The sequence below is a fragment of the Parus major genome, chromosome 4A (assembly GCF_001522545.3).
Source record: "Parus major isolate Abel chromosome 4A, Parus_major1.1, whole genome shotgun sequence".
Taxonomy (NCBI): domain Eukaryota; kingdom Metazoa; phylum Chordata; class Aves; order Passeriformes; family Paridae; genus Parus; species Parus major.
In genome coordinates, this window is record NC_031772.1 from 19,212,763 (window position 1) to 19,231,777 (window position 19,015).

At 34.6% G+C, this 19,015-nt stretch overlaps 1 protein-coding gene across 8 annotated transcripts in view; it reads left to right on the forward strand.

Moving 5' to 3' along the window:
• Nucleotides 1-19,015, forward strand: part of RPGRIP1L (RPGRIP1 like) — a 42,239-nt gene that overhangs the window by 10,400 nt on the left and 12,824 nt on the right. For 5 of the 8 annotated variants that reach the window (XR_004497222.1, XM_015626125.2, XM_015626131.2 and 2 more), the window contains exons 8-17: nt 465-611; nt 1,713-1,786; nt 6,223-6,362; nt 8,608-8,714; nt 8,920-8,976; nt 10,165-10,344; nt 11,011-11,128; nt 12,327-12,779; nt 13,812-13,963; nt 15,453-15,536. Coding sequence is in view for 7 of the 8 variants with exons in the window: in XM_015626125.2 (XP_015481611.1) it covers nt 465-611; nt 1,713-1,786; nt 6,223-6,362; nt 8,608-8,714; nt 8,920-8,976; nt 10,165-10,344; nt 11,011-11,128; nt 12,327-12,779; nt 13,812-13,963; nt 15,453-15,536 (1,512 nt within the window). In the remaining variant the exon portion in view is untranslated. The remainder of the gene's footprint in view (nt 1-464; nt 612-1,712; nt 1,787-6,222; nt 6,363-8,607; nt 8,715-8,919; nt 8,977-10,164; nt 10,345-11,010; nt 11,129-12,326; nt 12,780-13,811; nt 13,964-15,452; nt 15,537-19,015) is intronic. The other 3 variants (XM_015626130.2, XM_015626129.2, XM_033514014.1) reach the window with 3 other exon arrangements.

The following is a 19,015-nucleotide window of genomic DNA, read 5'->3' on the forward strand; positions in this document are numbered from 1 at the left end:
GCTGGGAAATAGAGCTGAATGCATGAGGGTTCCAAAAGAATTATATATCTACAATTGTGTGTATATGTATAAGTATAAAGATGTATTGTGCGTGTGGATATGTATATATAAATATAAGGGTTAACAGAGCTCTGGCAAGTTCTATGATTAGCATAGAAATGGACAACTGATTTCTGCTTGCTGTGGGTTTTGGTTAGCATGTCCAACTACTGCAAAATCTTTTAATTGTTTTACAGATGCATTTCTTTATCATTTTCATCATGAGTAATGTTCATGAGGGCAGTCAGGTCACCTTCTGCTGGCCATGGGAAGTGAAAGTTACTTTCGGTTACTTAGTTCAAGGATGTGTCCTGCTGATCATTTTCAGAACATCAACACAACTGCGCCTTGAGAGCCCCCTGTTAAAATAGTGTGGGGACATTCTACTAGGTGTGATTTTGGTATTCCTTCCTTCCTTTTCACAGAATCTAAAGAACTTGAAGACCAACCATGATGCTTTATTAGCAAAAGGTGACGAACTGAATGTTCACCTTAAAGAGGAGCGATTAAAATGCTTTCATCTTCAAAAAGAATTGCAATCGGTAACTATTTCAAACAGAAGGACAGAAGAGGTGAGTGAGATTGTATTCAGGATTTTGAATCTGCTTGAAGTACATGAAGATAAGGGAAGAATTAACCATGGGATGTCTTTTAATTGTGGAAATGTGAATAGATGTTTCAAACACATTTAGAAGACTGACCTAGTGATATATATACTGGTCATATATATACTTTTATCCCATTAAAAAGAAAAAACAGTAGCTGCTGCTTGCATTTCGTAGAACTATCAACCACAGCTGATCCCTGTGCCACACAGTCACTGCACCAGTATTTGGACAATATTTGAGGTTAAAGCAGAGAATTTCATGTCAATTCTGATACTGAACAAATGGTTTGTTAGCTGAAAGAAAATCATACTTGATTTATTGATAATAATTTTTGAATATTCTTTCAACCTGATTTAATCCCAGTACAGTATAATGTTATATCTGATTTAGCAGTTAAAATCAGTTGCTTCTGTTTCTTTGTCTAGTGGCTCTCAAACAAATGTCATCCACATTTAGGGCTAAAAATCAGTGGTTTATTCCTCATTCTCTTCAATGCATGAGGAGTAAGAGTCTGCAAGCTTACTTGTTTTTCTGTTACATTTTGTAGTAAATTTCATTTACCACCTGGTTTACCTGTTTTGAATCTATTTTGCATGAACCAAGTTTACCAAGATTATCTCATAAATACTTCCTCCAAACATTTAAACTATTGTAATGCATGTAGGTATCTTCTTGGTATCTCATAGCTTCAAAGGTATGTCTTGCTTTAGTGAATACTTTGAAAACAAGGATGTGTTGCTTATACTGTCAGTAATACACTTAGATTTTTAGATTTTTATATTATTTTGTATATATACCCTGAGACTGGCTCAGTTGGTTAGACCAGAGTGCTAATACTGCCAAGGTTGTGGGTTTCATCCCCAAATGGTCCATTCACTTAAAAGATGGACTTGATGATCCTTGTGGATCCCTTCCAATGCAGAATATTCTGTGATACTGATTTAGTATAAAAAGAACAAATAATAGTTTGACAATGCCTTCAAATAATTAACTATTTGTCTTCACACATTCATTGTAATTTCCTTTTGTGCTGTGTGTCAAATGAAACTTCCTTATTCATTTTAGTTACAGGAAAGAATAAATTATCTAGAAAAAGAGAATGAACTCTTGAAGGAAAACTATGATAAGCTGCATAACAGGTAAGTTATGGTTTGTGTATATAAAAATCAGGTTCCTGTCCTTTTGAATACGTCTTCCTATACCAGGTGCTGGAATGTGCATATTGAGTGTTTGTGCACACAAATAAATACATTGATGCTCCAGTTTATCATATCAGTAAGCATATATGGAAGCATTCATGGAACTCTGCCTGTATTTCATCTGTCCTGTTGAAAAGGATCAACTTGTTCTAATACTCTTGAAACAGTAGGTTACTACTTTTAAAAATGTAATTAAAAATAAGTAGGAATCACTTTATTTTGACCATAAATGAAAAAAGTTCTTATCTGAATTTCTCATTATTTTCTTTAGTTACTGTTGAATGAAGAATATATCTAGGTAGATATATATTAATTTGGGTTTATTTGGGGTTTTGGGACTGTGTTTTTGTTTGCTTTTTTTAACAAAGGGGTGTTTGAATTTTTGTCTTAAGTTCTGCCAGCACTTCACAGTGAACCTATATAAAGTCTGATATTTGACAGCTTTTCCACTAATTATTTTTGAGGCGTGGTTTAGTTTTTTTGTAATAGTTATCATTTCACTTCTACTGATAGAGGAAATAAGTAATTCTAGCCAATTTCCACAAGCATTTGAAAGAAAAAAAAATATTACCTTAAAATGAGCTTTTTCTTTATTGTGAAATTGTGGTTTTTTGCGCTGAAGAGGGTTAGAAAATAAAGACACATGTCTTGGAATTAATAATTGTCTCAGAAAGTAGGTAAAATGCTTGACATCTTTTCTTGTGTTTAAATTATTTCTCCTCTTAGTGTTTGGCTTCTCAGTGTGATGTCTGTCAAAAAATACCAATGACTAAACATTACCAAAAAATACCAGTGACTCACACATTAAAGTGTGAGTGATATCAAATTTTGTTTATAGTATTCTTACAATATTTGGTATACTTCTTGTACTGTTTGTGGTGAAATTAAAAATTATATAAGTAAAAAATGGTGAGTAGAAATAAAACATTTTTTTTACTTCTGATATGTAACAGCTGTATAATCATAATACTCAGTTTTGTATAGGGGCAGTTGATCGCTCGTCTGTTACTCAAGTTCATTGTTGCAGATTTCTCCAAAATCTGATCATGTTATAAGTATTTCTGATTACGATTTCTTTTTCTCTTTTATCATTATCAGGAAAAATAACACTTACTAATGAATCAACTTATAATATTTTTGTTCTACTTAAATCACAGAGAATTTAAGATGATGTTTAAATAAATTTAAGTATGCTTCTGTTACTATGCAGTAACCTACAATATGGTTGTTCTTTTATCTAAAATGATCTGTCTTTTCATACAGTCTCACTTAAACGTTGACTCACATTTCATTGTTCCATGTTGTTGTTTAACCCCAGCCAGCCCCCAGGCTCCTCAAAGCCCTTGCTTACTCTCCCACCAGCAAACCGGGGAGAAAATTGAAAGGGCAAAAGCTAGAAAAACTGTGCAGTGTGGTACAGCCAGTTTAATAGGGAAAGCAAAAGCTGTACACACAAGGCAAAACAAGGAATTCATTCCTGGCTTCCCGGGGGCACCTTCAGGGCCCCACCACACGTAACGGTGATTTAGGAGGACAAACGCCATCACTCCAAATGTCCTCCCTTTCTCCTCCTTCCTCTTACTTTATGTACTAGAAAATATTCCTTTGATCTGCTCTCTCAGCTGCGTAGCCTCCCAGTTTCCCACACCCGCCCCAGCCCTCTCCCCAGGACCGCACTATGAAAGCCAGAAGGGGCTTTGGTTATCTCCAAGCCCTGCTCAGCAGTAAGAAAAATCCTTCTGTATTATCATCACTGTGTTCAGCACAAATCCAAAACACAGCCCCATACCAACCACTAGGAAAAGCAATTGCCTCTGCCTCAGCCAAGACCGGCACATCAATAAGAAATTAGAGAAATGGATAATTTCATTATAACCACTGTTTAATGGCTAGCTTTTTCAGTTTCCCATTTTCACAGTGCAACTCTACTGCAGCGTACTTGTTGCTAATAGTGGGTAGGAAGTGTCCACAGGTGGTAGTAATGAATAGGTAATTAGTAAATCTTTTTAATAGAGGAAAAGAGTCAGAAACCTATCCATTGCTGATGTTGTTTTTGGGAAGTTCATAGCTATTTTGCCAAAGCCAAGACTGTAGAACTGCACCTGAAAAGTTTGCAAAGAACAAGTATGAATTTGTCAGTTGACTCTTATTATTTACTCTTTGTCCAAGAAAACAATACATTTTGATAAAAGGTTTGGAGGTGTGGTTTTCATATGACCTTGTAATGCAAATCTGGCAATGCTTAAATTCATTCAAAAGAAACAGTGCCCAATGTGGTTGACCATTATAGTTTATCCACATGGCTTCAACTCCGATAAAATACAGTAGATGTGAAAGACATTCCACGTGAATCTTAAAATTCAAATGAAGAAAGCTACACAAGTGGACTCAATTCAAACCAACCAACATAAACATTAACATTATATAGGCTTGGATGAAACCTGTCTTCTGAAATGCTCTTCATTTAAACACTAAAATCTTGAACTACTATCATAGTAACTCTTAATGGTTTTTCTGACAATATAGTCTTCTGAAAAACTGAATTAGATGTAGCTGCATCTTCATGTGAAATTATTGTACCTAAAGCTAATAAATGCACTTATAGTTGTCATTAGAACGTGAAAACACTTTCAGAAGTGTGAAAACTAAGGGTATTTGAGACCTTTTCAGATATGATTTGTTCTTTCCTTATTGGACCAGTAAGACTTGAAGCAGTTAGAGAAAACACTGTATCTTTTCTGTATATAGGCAGTAATGTGGAATGATAGTGGGTGCAGTGCATTATATTTCCTGCATATTATCTTTAAAATTATAGGAGAGTAAAATATATATTATTTTACTGCAGGACTTAGAAGCATTCCTTAAGCTCGTGCATGCTGTAAAAGACAATCTGTCAAAGTGTAAGATGCTCTGTGCCTGGAGAAATTTATTAAATAGGTTAGGTATACTTTAAAGAATACAGGGAAATAAAACTGTTTTTAAGAAGAGCACAAATCCAGAATATAAACCCTTGCCATATACTTGAGAGTCTACAGTTTGTGCTGTAATAGTTTTTTTTCTTTAAACTTAGGGTTATTCTTTAAGTATTTTTGATGTAACTGCACTTACAAATACTCAGAACCACTGCATATAGTCACTCATGAGAGCAGGCCATTCTCTTTGAATCCTCAGGTATAGTCTACAAGGCTCTGTGGGCTGTCCCTTCTGCAATACTTCTTTCTTCTCCATCATTTGGTTTTTTTTTTGTTTGAGGCTTGTTTTGTAGATCTCTGGAAGAGATAGGTTGCAAAACAGATTCCAGAAGATTTTTTTAGAATGTTTATATATATATATAACATAATATTGGTTAACTGGTGAGCTTCAGCAAAGGAAAGTCAGAGCAAATGGATCCTTTGTTTAAAACACTCCCACGGTTTATGATTTTTCACAGAATATATAAATGAAGAAACTGGTTTATGATTTGTTAAGATGGACATTTTTCCAGTCAGTAAGAATGCAAGAATTGAACAGTAATATGAAGAGTGTAGTACTCACTGTGTAAGTTATAAAAAAGCACATTACTTTTTACCTGCAAGGAATTATACTGTAAATTATATAAAATGAATTATTTTATTTCAGTCTGAGTTACACATTTTATTGTGGTTTCAGCAGTTCTGATTCTCTATCCGTGCAGTCCTTGCAAATAGATTGGCAGTTTACAAGCAAATAATGTTACACACAAAATAGTTATTCTAATTTCTTTTCACACTTTTTTTTTTTTTTTCATCAAGTTGGAGAAAGATTACTTTATATGTGCTCCTTAATCAGTGTCAGAATTGTTGCTTTAGAGTATGAGAAAGCTGTTGTCATTTTGTGGTCAACGTTTTTTTGACCAGGCAACTGACTTCAGGTCCTGCATGTTTCACAAATTCAAAAGAAATCAGGTGAATGATCCCAATTCTCTACATTAAGAGGGCTTGTACAGAAAAAAACTCAAACGAAAACAAAAAAAAAAAAAACAACAAACAAAAAACCCTAAACAAACAAAAAAAGATTTTGTAGTTGTCACTTGCTGAAGTTTGCAGTTTTAGATTATTCTGGGATATGCATGAATTCCCTTCCTAGTCCCACAAGTGTTGCACGCTACCAACTTTTTTTAAATCTGGAGCTGTAATTTAAGGCCAGTTCCTTCACTCATCCCAGAAATCTTTCATGTTTTTTAACTGCAGCCTAAGAGAGCCACCTTGGTTTCAAGAGCAGCAGACCACCATATGTTTACATAATTCCTCAGCCACGATGACAGTGGTCTCTGTGCTGCTAAAAGTTTTTTTTTCTTGATTATTTACTGCTGAAGCTGATTTCTAAAAGTTTTTCATATAACATATGTTTTATCGCAGTGTCTTCAGTCTGCCCCATGAACAGCAATGGAAATCAAAGGAACAGCAACTGAAACTGCAAATTGCTAAACTAGAGACAGCTATCAAAACTGATTTAGCAGACAAAAATGAAATCCTTGACAAGATCAAAGTAGAAAGAGGTATATTTCTGAAAAAACTAGTATTTTCTGAAAATATGAGACTATACCCATGTTGGAGTTGAGATACACTGCCCAGAAAAGTGTAAGAATTTGTTGCTGGTGTTTTCAAAGCTGCATTTTAAGTGTACATTTGCTAAATATCCCTCAGGTATGACTATCTCTTAAGTGCAAAAATTGACCCAATACAGAATATGGGCTGAATGAGGCTCATATAATTTCAGCTGCATTCATTCTTCATCTGTTTGGTTCATATTTACTCTTTAATCAGTATTTCTTCTCTATACTGAAAGTTCTTATGGAAAAGAGATCCATCTGACAGTTGCTCTCAAATTATAAACCACTACTCTATTCGCTGTACAAAGCTACATGAAGTCCATATAGGGCCTTGGTGATGTTTGTCTTTCAAGTTAATTAATTCAGAATTTTTTTATATTTTTGGTATATACTTATTTTTATTTACAGCATTGTACATTTAAAATGACAGTTTCTTTTAATCTAATGAACAGATTATTTCATATGTATGTTTTCTTCATGCTGTAGGACAACTTCTTAGTGAATACTGACTTTGCAATCTTTTTTCTATCTCAACACTAATTACCGTAGCAATATGAGGTTTAAGAAAGACAAGCACAGGCAGAAAGTGAAAATATTTAATTTAGAGTTGATTCTTCAAATGTGTATTTTAAAGATGTGCATTTCTTTGAACAATTTATTGGAATGAAGTGGGCCAATTTGTTGTGAATAATTCTTACAATTATTGCTTGAGTTCAGCATGTGCTTACCATTAGGATTCTCAGTAGCTCTGCTGACTTCGAATACAAGATTGAATATTTAAACATTTTATTTGACCCACAGCACTTGCAAAATTAGCCTTAACTGATATTGAAATAAAGATGCCTTAAGCTACATTATTATGAAGTTATGACTTACTAACAGTTGCTACTCATAGCTTGATTATGAAAAAACTGGCATTCCGTCTTCTTTCCTTCCTGTGGGCATTATGTTTAACTGTCAAGTGTTTATCATCCCTTCCCCAGGTTGCATGTTGCACTCCTAAACTGAAGCACCAGGGTACTACACTTGCAATTTCTATTGAATTGACTTGCTGCAGCTGGAGTAGATGTTCTAATATCCTTTTAGGCCTCTGTATCTAGAATTTGATTACAGCTCTGTCTTTCACAAAACGTAGGCAGTGTAACTTTCTTCAGTCGTGTATTTCAGAGTATCTGCCTTTGTTGCACATTCCTGTTTTAAGTTCAGTAGAATTGCAATTAATGCTTGTCTTAACGTATTGCCTAGAGCTAGTGTAGAGATAATGTCTACCCTTTGTAGTTTGGCATATGAATCTTCTTTCTAAACTTCTTTCCCAGGTCTAGGAAAGATGGTAAAATACATGAAACCTTGAAAATTGTTAATGCTACAGGAGACCAACATCATCTTGACATTTCATGTTCTCCTTCTGTATTTCCCTTTTAGAAAGATCCTGTAATTTGATATGAATGTTTTAGTAGTATTTTTCTGGCCATAAGATCATAAAGTGCTTTCTAGTACTTAAAAGAAATGTATTTAGACAGAAAACAGAGTAACACTCTAACTATGTTTTCTTTTTTTTTTTTTTTATATGGTACTTGCAGAAGCTGTATCACCCTTCCACCAGCCTCATTTCTCTTAGACATTTATTCTCGTATTTCTTGTATTACCAGTGTTTCCCAGATTATCAGCCATAAATTACAGTAGCTGTTTTTGGTTCATGTTCATTGAAGTTTACTAACAGTAATGTTTCATGCAGATTTTAAAACACTGAGATAAATTAGTACAAAATCTTAAGTTCAAGCAATTACTATAGCAAGGATTCTTGTCGCTCATCTCATAAATTCATACAGTGTATGTATTTACTTAGCTATGTCTAAATAATTTTTGTTTTATATGAATAAAATCTCATGCATTGCTGCATTTGTTGTTCTTAGTTATAGTACTATTTTACAGAGTATACTATTTACTAAGTACAATTTTTTATGGTTGTCTTAATACAGAAGTATTTATTGTGTCAGTAAAAGTTGACATGTTGCAAAAATTAACCCTGTCCTAACCAGAACAAGGACACGAAGATTTCCCCGTACCAAATACATTAATTTCTGCTTTTTTCCATGAAATTTTCATGTGTGTATTAATATGAAAAAATCAAGCCTGTAATTTTTTTAACTACATTTAATTAAGTGTAATATTTTGTTCTTCTATAATCAAGACCAAAAGGAAAAGCTTATGCAAGACAACAAAGACCTGCAGTTACGCTACCTGGAACAAAAGCAGCAAGTAGATGATCTGAAAAATCAAGTGAAGTTTTTGACCAAGGTGAGCTATATTTTTGCTTCAAATATGAGAAAAAAAACCCTCTTTTTTATACATAGTGCAGATACTTCTTGAAAGTCAAAGAATCTAGAAAAATAAGTGTTCAGTTATTTATGCTATCAAGCAAAATATCATGTCTGGTGAGAATGTACCTTATTATTCTGAATCAATTTCTTTGATTCACATCTGATAACACCTTTTCGTTAAGTTTCAGGGAAGTGATGTTGGTGTGGCAGAACTCAGTGAAAACCTCTTGCTTATAAAGGTAACTTACAAAGAATGAGGGGTTGGAACTAGGTGATATTTAGGATCACTTTCAACCCAGTCCATTCTAGAATTCTGTATTCTGCATTCTCTAATTTTCTTGTTTGTGCGAGAGGTTTTTGTTTGTTTGTTGGATTTGCTGGGTTTTATCTTCTTTGTTAAACCCTTGGCTGACCATTATATTCTTTCTACACTCCTGGATTTTCAAGAGCTGAATTATTTGAGCATCTTTTAGTATTTAATGCCTCAAGCTCAAATGTGTGCTTTGTCATGTTTTACTTACAGTTAATCAGAAGGGAAGATGAAAAAATTGCCAGAATTAAATCTTTAATTTATGTAAATAATTCATTATAACATCAAAAGTTAATTAAATGAGATTCATAGCCATTTTAAAAAAGCCTAGTTTTTCTCAGTTAAATGATTTATCATGGCATCTTTTTATCCTTATAATGTTTACAAAAAACAATTTTGTTTATTAATTCTGTAATTGATGCAAGTGTACCATAAGCATGGAAGTTCCAATATGTGGTATAGATGTGCTTAGCAACTTATCTTTGTTTATTAAAACAGAAAAACAAGAATACTCAGAAAATACTCTTATTTTTTTTTTCTTGCACAAATTGAAATTGGAGCGAGTGGAAGAAATCAGTGAACAAATAATTTTGCAATATTTCCACTGTTTGGGTAACTTATGCTTTATTTTCTTGAAGAAGTGTTTATTGTAATGATGATTATATAATGAAAATGAAAAAACAAAAACAGAAAGAAAAAAAAATAAATAAACCTCAATGAAAATTATCTCCCCAGTATTAATAACAGAAAGAATGTAGACTTGAGAATAATAATTTAGGGTTTGTACATTTATGGAGGCAGGATTATTAATTATAAGAAAGGAAAATGTATATTTTTGTATTTTCATTGCATAGACAGGAGTGATTGCTTCAGAATATCTCATATATTTTAGTTGGTTTCTGATAACCATGAGATTACTTTGCTGAAAACAATCCTGACACGTTCTAGTCTAGCTCATTCCTGGTTTTGTGTTACCATATGCTTAAATTTATAAAGTTCTGCTTGCTGTCTCACTGTTGTACTGAAAGTATATTCCAGTGTTGCGTTTAGCCAAGCACAAATACATGCAAATCTTTTGCAAAAGTCTTTTCTAGCAATTTTTTCAAATGTGCTCCAGGACCAAAAGCAACAGAATAATGTGGACCTTCTGTTCTTGGAAAAAGTGGAAGATGATATCCATAAAGATACAGAGTACTCCATGCAGGAGCTGCAGTTAACACATGCGGAAACAGTGCAAGAACTTGAAAAGACAAGGAATTTGTTACTTGTGCAGCACAAAATTAGCAAAGATTACCAGGTACTAAACTCTACTCACAGTGGAAAATAACCTGATAATAACATTTTAACCTTTGTAGCTCTGACACTTGTAATAATTAAGACTTGCAAATTCAGCAACGAGGCCAGCCTGTGCATAGAGAACCAAACATAAAATCTGCTGTTGCTGAACGTTTGGTTTAAAAAATGTGAGATCCAAGTGACTGTAAACTGTAGCCTTTCAGCTCATCCTGCCCCTAACCCTCAGACTGTTCCTTCTTGGGGTTATCTCTGAGGGTCCTACCAGGTCTTCACAGGTAAGATAGTAAATATGCTTATCAAATAAGCTTCCTTTTCCATACCACTCTGCTTTCACTGTCTTCTTTCTACTTCCACTGCGGGAGTATTGCAGATTATATTTTGACTTTTCATTCGAATAATTAGCATTTAAAATAACTAAATTTTTAAATAAACTGTTAGGTATATTGTCCTAAAACAAAAGCTACTCTGTTTTTCCTCATGAGGTTTTTAGATTTTGCTGAAATTAGAACTGATTTGTTGTATTGGTAAATGAAAAACTGCTGCTATTTTTGCATACTCTAAATGTTCTTTCCTCAAATCTAACTGTATTTTAACTTGTAGCCAAAAGCATGTGCAACATCAATGCAGACAATCCTCAGAAGTTCTTTTTACATGCATTTTTTTTCAGACTGAGGTAGAAACAATGACAAGAAAGATGGAAAGTCAACAGAAAGACTATGAGTTAAAACTGGAACAGTATACCCATCTTCTTGATATTAGAGCTGCACGTATCAGAAAACTAGAAGGTATCTTTAAATATATATATCTTTTTTACATATATCTGTTATATTCTTAACTAATTTTTTTATATATTTTATCTCTTTCAAATAACTGTTGTAAATTTGTTCTCCAGTTGAAGCACTTTTCCATTCCTAAAGCTGGTAGAGAGGTCAGTTCTTTCATGGAAAGGTATATATTCCAGTTCATTTTCATTGACTTATATTATATTAATAATGATAGTTATTAATTAAACCAAATCCAGCAAAGTGTTTTTTATATTGCAGCTATTTCTGAATAAGAATACAATTACCAAACTTGTGGGTTTTTTTTTTTAATAAAACATGTTTTTATGGTCAACCTTTTACTTTGCAGTACTATCATTACAGAATCACTTTGTTACTAAAATTCCTCAAGTCTCGTTATAATATACTGACACAGTATTTAAACAGGATGAATTTCAAGTATTTTTTTCATGGCTTCACTGTGTAAAAGGTGCATAGGAAGCTTCAAACAGGATATTTTACAAGCACTTATGTTGAAACAATTTTCACATTTTCTCTCCAAGTTGCATCTACTGCATCATGGTTTATGTCCTAATTCTGTAAGCACGTATTTTGATTTCTTAGAATCATACAATCCCAGAATGGCTTGGGTTGGAACCCGTCTCATTCCAATTCCCTGCCAGGGGCAGGACACCTTCCACTAGAAGTCTACTCAGAGCCCCATCCAACCTGTGTTAACCACTTACTAACCACTTACAACCTGAAGCTTGGAAACATGTGAAGGACTTTGCTGATAGTTCTACCCACTCAAGATATAACAGATGTTAAAAGTCAGATGTATTATTTCTTTCTCTGGAAAATTTAATAAACATCTTAATAAATAATCTTTAAATAAGCGTTTAAATCTCTGTTACATTTGCATAATGATACTTACCTGGAGTATTGCATAAGACTTCTGAATTTTTGCTTTTTAACTCCCTTATAACTTGATAATAACTGTTAGGGTCCTGTGTCTATGTATACTGAGGCAGCTCCATTGAGGAAATACTCCTGATTGTTGTCAGTGTGCTCAGTGGGCATTCAGTGTATGAATTCTTCTTGGTAATGCCTTTACAAAAGCAATACTGTTAATATAATTGAATTATCCTTTCTTCTCAGTCATTAATTATATTTAATTTTTTAAAAAGACAGTCATATTATAGCTCTATTTTATCTGTTGCAGCCCAACTAAGAGACATTGTCTATGGTATGAAACCACTTAAGTCCAGACCAGAAGTATTGCCAAGTGATCCAGTGGATGGATTGGTTGAAACTGTTAATTTAGAAAGAGGAGAGAACCTTTTTGAAATTCATATCAGCAAAGTGATCTTCTCTTCTGAAGCTATGCACACTTTTGGTGACTTGGAGCCTGCAACCTTTTGTACTTACGCATTCTACGACTTTGAACTTCAGATAACCCCAGTAGTTTATGGGAATGCCCCATTATATGACTTCACTTCTCAGTTTCTTGTGCAGTCTGATGACAGCTTCTTCCACTATATACAGGACAACAGCATCACACTTGAGGTTCATCGTGCGTATGGCATAGATTATGAAACAATTGCTTCTTGTCAACTTAAGTTCCAGGAAATTTTGGAAAACGATGGCAAGATCTACTACACAGCAAATTTAGTTGGTAGTTAATAATATCACGAAGTAATCTGTTTGATTATGTATCATTATATTGCAAGTGATAAATAATGCATATTTGACTAAAAATGAATTTGTACATTACTCTTTCAAAAGGAAAAAGATAAGTGTTTACAAGAATACTATTTTATGTTGAATGTGCAGCATGTTCTTGTGATTCTGCCAACACTTGTAGAAAGCTGGGATGGGTGCAGTTTTACCCATAATGGCTTATAACCTCAGGGTAAAAGGGGAAAAAACCCAAAAGAGGAGGCACCCCCACTTCGCCCATATCAAACATCAGTGCTTTATATCTGGCCTGAATGTCATAAGTATATCCTCTTGTCCCTTATCAATAACCAAAGGAAGAAATTATGTAATCTAAGCTGATAAGACAAATGTCACCATATAATAGCGAAAAAGGTACAAATTATGGTGATTATGGTTAATAATATTTAATATAATAGCATAATCTAGGAGGGTGTTACGTTTTGTGCATTATTCTAGGCACATTCATATTCATTATATTAAAATAATTTTAAGGTATCCTCAACAAGACACTTCTAAGAAGTACTGAATAGTCTGTGCTGCTTATTTTTTCTTCCAGAAATGTTCTGCCAGATCAGCATATTCAGTGATCTCTTAACTGGCCTCTGCTGTAAAGAATCTGGTTTAATAAGGCATTGTAAAGTGGCATTTTTGCCAGTAATTTAAATTGCATACCTCTTTTTGGGACGCTTCTAACTGTTAGCATACAAAACTGTCCTAACCTTTATTTGCCTTTAAGAGGTAAAAATATTGAACTTTGCTTTGACCCTGTAGTAAATACATAAGTAGGAAAAAATGGTCATGTATTTATTTTGGATCATACAAGGGGAGCATGGGAGTTGTTCTTGTTTCTAACATAAAACAGATTTCACATCACAAGCACTGGCGTAATGCATAGGCACAATCTTTAATTTGTGATTTTTCCTAGCTTTTGAGAAACATACCTTAAGGTTGAAAAGAAAATTAATGCAATCCCCTGTTTATTCCTTAGGGAAAACAGGACACATTCAAAATTATGGTACCGTAGAATACTGGATCAGGTTACAAGTTCCTATGGACCAAGCAATTATTCCCTACAAACAGAGGTCAAAGGCTCTGGGATATATAATGCCCAGTTTTAGAGAGCATGAACAACCATCCAAGGTATGTTTGGGTCTGTACTTGATAGAGTGAATTACTTCATGGAGAAGAGAAGCTTCAGGGTGACCTAATTGCAGCCTTCCAATACCTGAGGAAGCCTACAAGAATGGTGGAGAAAGCCTATTTACAAGGGCATAGGACAAGAGGGAATGACTTCAAACTCAAAGAAAGTAGGTTTAGATTAGAAGACAGAAATTCTTCGTAGAATCATAGAATAGGCTGAGTTAGAAGGCACCCATCAGAATAATTGAGTCGAACTCCTGGCCCTGCACAGACACCCCAACAATCCCATTCTGTGCCTGAGAAGATTTTCCAAATGCTCCTGGAGGTCTGGCAGCCTTGGGGCTATGACCATTCCCTGGGGTGCTTGTTTGGTGCCCAACCTCTGTGGAGAGAATCTGTTCTGATGTCCAGCCTATCATCCAGCCTCCTGACATTGCTCCAGCCATTCCTTTGACTAGAACAGGTTTCCCAGAGAAGCTGGGGCTGCCCCATCCCTGGAAGTATCCAAGGCCAGATTGGACAGGGATTGGAGCAGCTTGTCTAGTGGAAGGTGGTGTCCCTCCCCATGGCAAGGATTTTGGGACTAAATTTTAAATTCCCTTTCAATCCAAGCCATTTTATGATTCTGTGATAGTTTTGATAAAATTAACTCTTTAATTCTTTCTTTTTTGAGTTCAAATAGCTTAGGTTAAGTCTTGATACATTCAAAGTGTAATAAAGGTTCTTGAAGCAGAAAATACATTAGCAGTTTTTCACATAAAGAGATCAAGAACCAGTTGAATACATTACCCGAAGAGGCAAAGTCTCAAACTTAGTTATTTATTTTTACTGAAGTTGTCACTAGAACTTTTGACATTATATTTAATTTTCTTGAGCTGTGAGTGCCTTATGTTTTAGTGTCATACTCATGAATTTTAAACCAGCTGGATGTTAGATACATAGAATGGATGAAGCAGTTTTTCAAAAAAGGTTTTGAAGTAGTTCTTAACATTGGAAAATTATGAGATGGAGATTGAGATTCCTTCACATTAGTTTTTTGCTGGGTTTTTTAGCTGGATATTGAAGAGAATTTTGACAATATAATTTCACTGTACAATCACATTTAAATAAGGGCCACAGAAAAAGAAGGAACTTTCAGACATATTTAATAGTTGTTTAAGAAATAAAAGCAAACAGGTCGAAATGTATAAATTAAAATACTAGAGGTTTTAGTGGGCTTTTTTGTAAGCTAAGGTGTTTAAAATACTGTATCTGGAATAACTCAAATTTTTATATTATTCCATATAGTAAATTTATGTGTTAGATAATATCTCCATGGGTTCCATGATGTAATCAGAGAAGTGTGTTGTGTATGAATTTGTTAAATTATGTCTGATTAGAATTGAATTTAGTGCCATTAGATTTGGCTTTGAAAAATATTAGAGTTCCTCATAATTTACTGTAAAATAAAATGGCAATAAGTCCCCTTCAATATATTTGTTTATTACAGACACCAACACTCAAAATGAAGCAGCGTGCAGCTCAAGCACACAAGAGAGTCTCTTTTCTGGATCTTAGTACAATACAGATGTCAGTAAGTTCCGAGTATTTTTGTTATGAATGTTGAAGCATGAAAGGCTGCTTACGGCTTCATATGGGCAATTTGTAGAACTAATAATCAAGATCACTGGATTATTTTAGCAGCACAATACTGGGGTGTCCCAGGCAATGAATGATAGCATAGTACTGCATATAGGTGGGGCTCGCAGTGCAGTGGTATTTGTGTGACTCCCTCAGAACTGCTTGATGTCCTCCACAGTTTACAAGCTTCAATTTCTTCTGGCTTAGGGCAGATTCTAAGAGGACCAATCAATTCACTCTGCACTGTGTTTCTCAGCTCTCTGCATTATTCAAGTGTCTTTCTACAGTGTACCACCTGCACTGCATATAAATGGCTCTATAGAAACCAGCTTGATCCAAATAGATCCTGAGTGTTGGGATAATGAGATACATAATTTGACACAGTTCAGAGTCACCTCTAAAATGAAGTTTATCAGCTGAGATTGCACACATTCTGAATTATTTTGAGTATAATTATTCTGAAAATAATTATACTTCTTAACTTGGGATACACTGTCATCTGTACAACCTTACAGAGTCTTAAGAGAGTCTGCATGGAACTAAGTCAAATGTATTCGCTGCATTTTGTAAATTTTCCTCTGAAATAATTCACATTCAGGGAATTAAGAATAGGTTGTGGTTAGTCTTTTAAGTAAATTCCAGTAAGTAAAGGTAGGTTCTTCAACAGGCAAATTATAAAAGCTTATGTTTATATATTATATATAATTATAATAATAATATTGCATTAATTAAGAACTAGTTGTGGGGTTTTTTTCCTTTCATAAATTACTTGATTGGATTTATTCTTTGAAAAGTTAACATCTTTTCAATTAACGGGTTCTGTTACTGTTTAGTTTACTATGACTAGAACTTCATTGAGAGCTATACAGTATAGACTGGAAATAAGAATTAAGTCAATCTGTTGCATTTACTAACTTTAAAAAACAAAAAGTCAAATGTTGGTGAATATAATCTTTTGAGAGCTTAGATATGAAAAACTGAAATGTTAGCCAGATAGTTAAACACACAAAATATCTTCAGCTATCCAAATAGTAACTTCTCAAAGTTTGACAATTTTCACAAACTAGGATTTTCTAAGTGAGACACCTGCTTGCTCTTATCATAAGTCTCTATTGCTGGGTTGGCAGCTCCTCTAGCTGTTTTAAAAATCTAAGTCTCGTTGTCTGTTTAAAGACAAAAGGACTATTAAGCCTAAGTAATGGAACAGCTTCTCTGACGTCGAAGTCTTGTGATGAAAGGGCAAGAAAGTGTCCATGCAAGAAAAACAGAAGTTTGACAGATTAAAATGGGAAGCCTGATTCATTTTCCAGTTCATTTTCTGAATAGCAGAGAATCAATCTAGTTCTTAATAAAAGTTCATATCAATGTGATACATGCCAAAGCAAATAGAAAAGGAGACTCACTTAAAAGTGAGACGAATGGTTTGACTCATCCAAACTAATTGTAAGAATGGTCCAGCCTCATACATAGGAAGCTCTAGCAGAAGATAGAATCAGTGATGCTAATGCAGGGAGGCAAAGGAGGACATAATTTCCTGTCCAAATGCTTTTCCACCAGTAAATCTGTACCTACTTTTATATATTAATTGTCTACTGTATATTAAAGGCTTCCCCTTGTTTTATTCAGACTGGGCTTCCTCCACACTTAGGGCTCTGTATTTGAAAATAATATGGAGGTACATTAACATTTAAAATGCAGTTTCATAGGGTTCACTACAATTATAATAATGACTTCACTACAGATTTGAGATAGTAACATTCATACCAAAATCAATTCACATGCACACAGGTAAAATTATGTGCAGGCTGATGTGTGTAAATTTAGCTATCAAAAGTTCTTCTTGGGTTCAGTAAAATACTCATATCAAATCCCTTTCCATTTCCCAGCTGGCAAGGCTTACACCTCGAAGAAGGTGGAGATGTGTGGTATCAGCCCAGGCCTCGTTGTCAGTGACAGTCTTTCAGATATTGCAAACTTGAGGATTTGCAAGCTCTGAGAGGTCCCACTCGGAGTGGGCAGTGTAGTGGAGCCGCTGCTGTTCAGGAGAGCTCAAAGGGTCTCACTCAGGACTGCTGTTTATAGGGTTGCAAGATGATTGTTGGTCACCAGTTTCCCTCCTGGCCAAAGCCCAAGTCAATTGCTCCTGGTGTTTTTTCCCCAAAGTGCAACAGCAATAATACCATTTACTCTCGAGCTACAATTCAGGTAAATGGTTTACCAAGGCTGAAAAGGACAGTTGCTTATGCTTTGTTTCCCATCTTGGTTAGGCAGCTGATGTTTCTGATTGTGCCCATTTGCATCATGCCAGAGCTCCTGGTACAATCTGGTGATGCCTCACAATTTACCTGACAGGGTCAAGAGACACTTCACTGCTCAGCTGGTTCTGTCAAGGCTTTTAAAGTGTGTCTGAGAGTAGAGCACTAAGGATGATGTACTTGCAGATGATGTAGGAGGGATGCGCCACCACATTATGTAGCACTTAGAGGAGAAGAAAAGTATTAATTATTGTATTGGCCCAATTGGTTGTAAAAGTAAATTGTGGCAGATTGGCAAACTGTAGTTTCTAGTGGTATACTATAGTTTCTAGTGGTATAACACAGTATTTAATCACTGGCTCTTATTTTCCTTTTACTTTACTGCTTCAACCCTCATCTGGGGCTTTGCTTGAGAAGAGTCTCTCTCTGACCATATCAGGTGGTATTGGTCAATTAGAATAAGCAAAAACTGCTCTCTCGGAAACTTTCATCCACAAAATGTAACTCTTGTCACTGAAGGAATTAAGAAGAATGGCCAAACATTGTATAAAACACAATGGTTATTACACATCTGTAACAAAAAGGAACATAAGACACATAAAGTCAGTTTTCTATGACTTGAAAACTTCTAGGATAACCTTGATTTATAGAACAAGACTCTGTTGTGTTTGTTAGCGTTGCTTTTCTTTGTGTGGCTCCAAATGTGTTGGAACAAAAATAATTCTTCAGGTCCAGTTTTGAAAAACTGAGATGTTCTGTGGACAGCTGAAAGCTTTTTCATGGATTCTGAGGGTGGGAGGTGAGGCATCAGTGCCTCTGTGAAAAATTCAGTCCTACAGGAGAATTGTTGGATAATAAATAATGCATAGGTAATGAAGCACTGCAAGTTTACATGGAAGGTGCCTTGTCTGTAATGCAGTATCCGCTGATGAGGTATTATTTTGTGTAATTGAATTCAAAGAGAAGGAAAATAGTAAGATTACTTCAGAATACATTGTGCATTAAAGATATTTTACCTTAGATAACATGTTTATACTGTGTAGCAGAGATGATTATTTTTTTATATTATATTACTTTGCTTTTGAGACAGAAAATACTGTATAATTTAAGTTAGAAAAATGGTGGTGGTGTTTTCTGTGTGTTTTGGGGTTTTTTGACTGAGTCTTGTAGAACTGGT